At 34.6% G+C, this 2,463-nt stretch overlaps 1 protein-coding gene across 2 annotated transcripts in view; it reads left to right on the top strand.

Annotated features, from left to right (window-relative positions):
- The first annotated feature begins 459 nt into the window (after positions 1-459).
- The window catches only part of LOC111083975, an 8,243-nt gene continuing 6,239 nt past the window's right edge, over positions 460-2,463 (top strand). The window contains exons 1-2 of one of the 2 annotated variants that reach the window (XM_022380731.1): positions 460-676; positions 1,825-2,045. In XM_022380731.1, the coding sequence (XP_022236439.1) occupies positions 1,846-2,045 (200 nt within the window). In that variant the 5' untranslated portion in view covers positions 460-676; positions 1,825-1,845. Of the gene's footprint in view, positions 677-1,824; positions 2,046-2,463 lie in introns of those variants that run through there. The other variant, XR_002609335.1, reaches the window with a different exon arrangement.

Genomic DNA, 2,463 nt, shown 5'->3' with positions numbered 1-2,463 from the left:
TATATCTAGTCAATGTTAATAACAACAGAAGGTATATCTAGTCAATGTTAAAAACAACAGAAGGTATATCTAGTCAATGTTAACGATAGAAGGTATACCTAGTCAATGTTAACGATAGAAGGTATACCTAGTCAATGTTAATAACAACAGAAGGTATATCTAGTCAATGTTAATAACGATAGAAGGTATATCTAGTCAATGTTAATAACAACAGGAGGTATATCTAGTCAATGTTAATAACAACAGGAGGTATATCTAGTCGATGTTAATAACAACAGGAGGTATACCTAGTTAATGTTAATAACACAGAAGGTATATCTAGTCAATGTTAATAACAACAGAAGGTATATCTAGTCAATGTTAATAACGATAGAAGGTATACCTAGTCAATGTTAATAACAACGTATTTTACATTTACGTTTTTTGCAGTTCTCGTGGTTTTAAACATATTTATTTACGAATTTTGAATAAAATGATTCCAAGTTCATTTTGTACTTGTACATAGGCAGACCTTCATGCCATCCGTAGTCAACAGGGGGCGTCTCAGCAGCAGGATGCCGAGTTGACACATCTACGAAAACAGTTGGAGGAGAAAAAGAGTGTAATAGAAGACTTAGATAAGAAATTGAAGAAGAGAAATGAGCAGTTAGACCAATTAGAGAAGACTTTAGCTCAGGTGAAATATTACTATAACTAATTAGGTTTCACTTAGAACAACTGGATAAGGCACTAGCCTGGGATTCAGTAACACTATAACTAATTCGGTTTCACTTAGAACAACTGGATAAGGCACTAGCCTGGGATTCAGTAACACTAAAACTAATTCGGTTTCACTTAGAACAACTGGATAAGGCACTAGCCTGGGATTCAGTAACACTATAACCAATTCGGTTTCACTTAGAACAACTGGATAAGACACTAGCCTGGAATTCAGTACCACTATAACTAGTTAGGTTTCACTTAGAACAACTGGATAAGGCATTAGCCTAGGGTTCAGTAACACTATAACTAGTTAGGTTTCACTTAGAAAAACTGAATAAGGTATTAGCCTGGGATTCAGTAACACTATAACTAATTAGGTTTCACTTAGAACAACTGGATAAGACACTAGTCTGGGGTTCAGTAACACTATAACTAATTAGGTTTCACCTAGAACAACTGGATAAGACACTAGTCTGGGGTTCAGTAACACAATAACTAATTAGGTTTCACTTGGAACAACTGGATAAGGCATTAGCCTAGGTTTCAGCACCACTATAACTAATTAGGTTTCACTTGAACAACTGGATAAGGCACTAGCCTAGGTTTCAGCACCACTATAATTGACGAAGGCATTAGGTCTGAGATAATTTCCAGAGATATTTTTCATCTTTTGATTAAGTAGTAAATTCAGTATTTGAATTTTTTAGAGATTTTACGCACCTTTCAGGTGTAAAAGTAAATTATATTTACATTTATTGATTCCTTATATGAGAAAACACTGTGATCAAACAGTGATCAACTACATTGATCCAGCAAAGACATATTACAGTCCTCTGTGATGAAATATTGATCAACTTTAAGGAAATAACTATTAAAGCTTTAAGAACTTGCAATTGTTAAAAGTTCGAATATTCTGTAGAAGTCGTTAAGTCTTAGAGACGAAACAGTGAAAACAGGTTATTAATTTATGATATATATGTTCTGATGCTATTTGAGAAGTTAGGTTTGGTAAACAAAGCCGTGTCTACTGTATTATTACATCTATTAAAAAGAAGTGGCCACGTGGACAGAGAAAATTATCTTTGTTACTCAACAAAGTGCTAAATTAACTTATTTAAGCAGGTCGGGACGGGTCAGAGTGATATGTTCACTAAAGAAGTGGCTGAGTTACGACACAAGGTCTCGGAACTGGAGAAGACGAAAAATAATTACAAGAAGGAGCTGAATAAAGCGAAAGAAGAATGCAAACAGTCAACCTCCGAAATGGAAAGACTTCTTCAGATCATGTCGTCCACTGAAGACGAAAAGTTTTCCCTAAATCAGCAGATAAAGGAATTACAAGAGTGAGTTTCATAAACGTAACTTCTTGTAGTTGACCGTTGAGTTTCATAAACGTAACTTCTTGTAATTGACCGTTGAGTTTCATAAACGTAACTTCTTGTGATTGACCGTTGAGTTTCATAAACGTAACTTCTTGTAATTGACCGTTGAGTTTCATAAACGTAACTTCTTGTGATTGACCGTTGAGTTTCATAAACGTAACTTCTTGTAATTGACCGTTGAGTTTCATAAACGTAACTTCTTGTGATTGACCGTTGAGTTTCATAAACGTAACTTCTTGTAATTGACCGTTGAGTTTCATAAACGTAACTTCTTGTAATTGACCGTTGAGTTTCATAAACGTAACTTCTTGTAATTGACCGTTGAGTTTCATAAACCTAACTTCTTGTAATTGACCGTTGAGTTTCAAAAACCTAACTG

This window comes from Limulus polyphemus, unplaced genomic scaffold (genome assembly GCF_000517525.1).
Source record: "Limulus polyphemus unplaced genomic scaffold, Limulus_polyphemus-2.1.2 Scaffold12520, whole genome shotgun sequence".
Lineage (NCBI taxonomy): Eukaryota > Metazoa > Arthropoda > Merostomata > Xiphosura > Limulidae > Limulus > Limulus polyphemus.
This window is presented reverse-complemented; position numbering and strand designations above follow the sequence as displayed.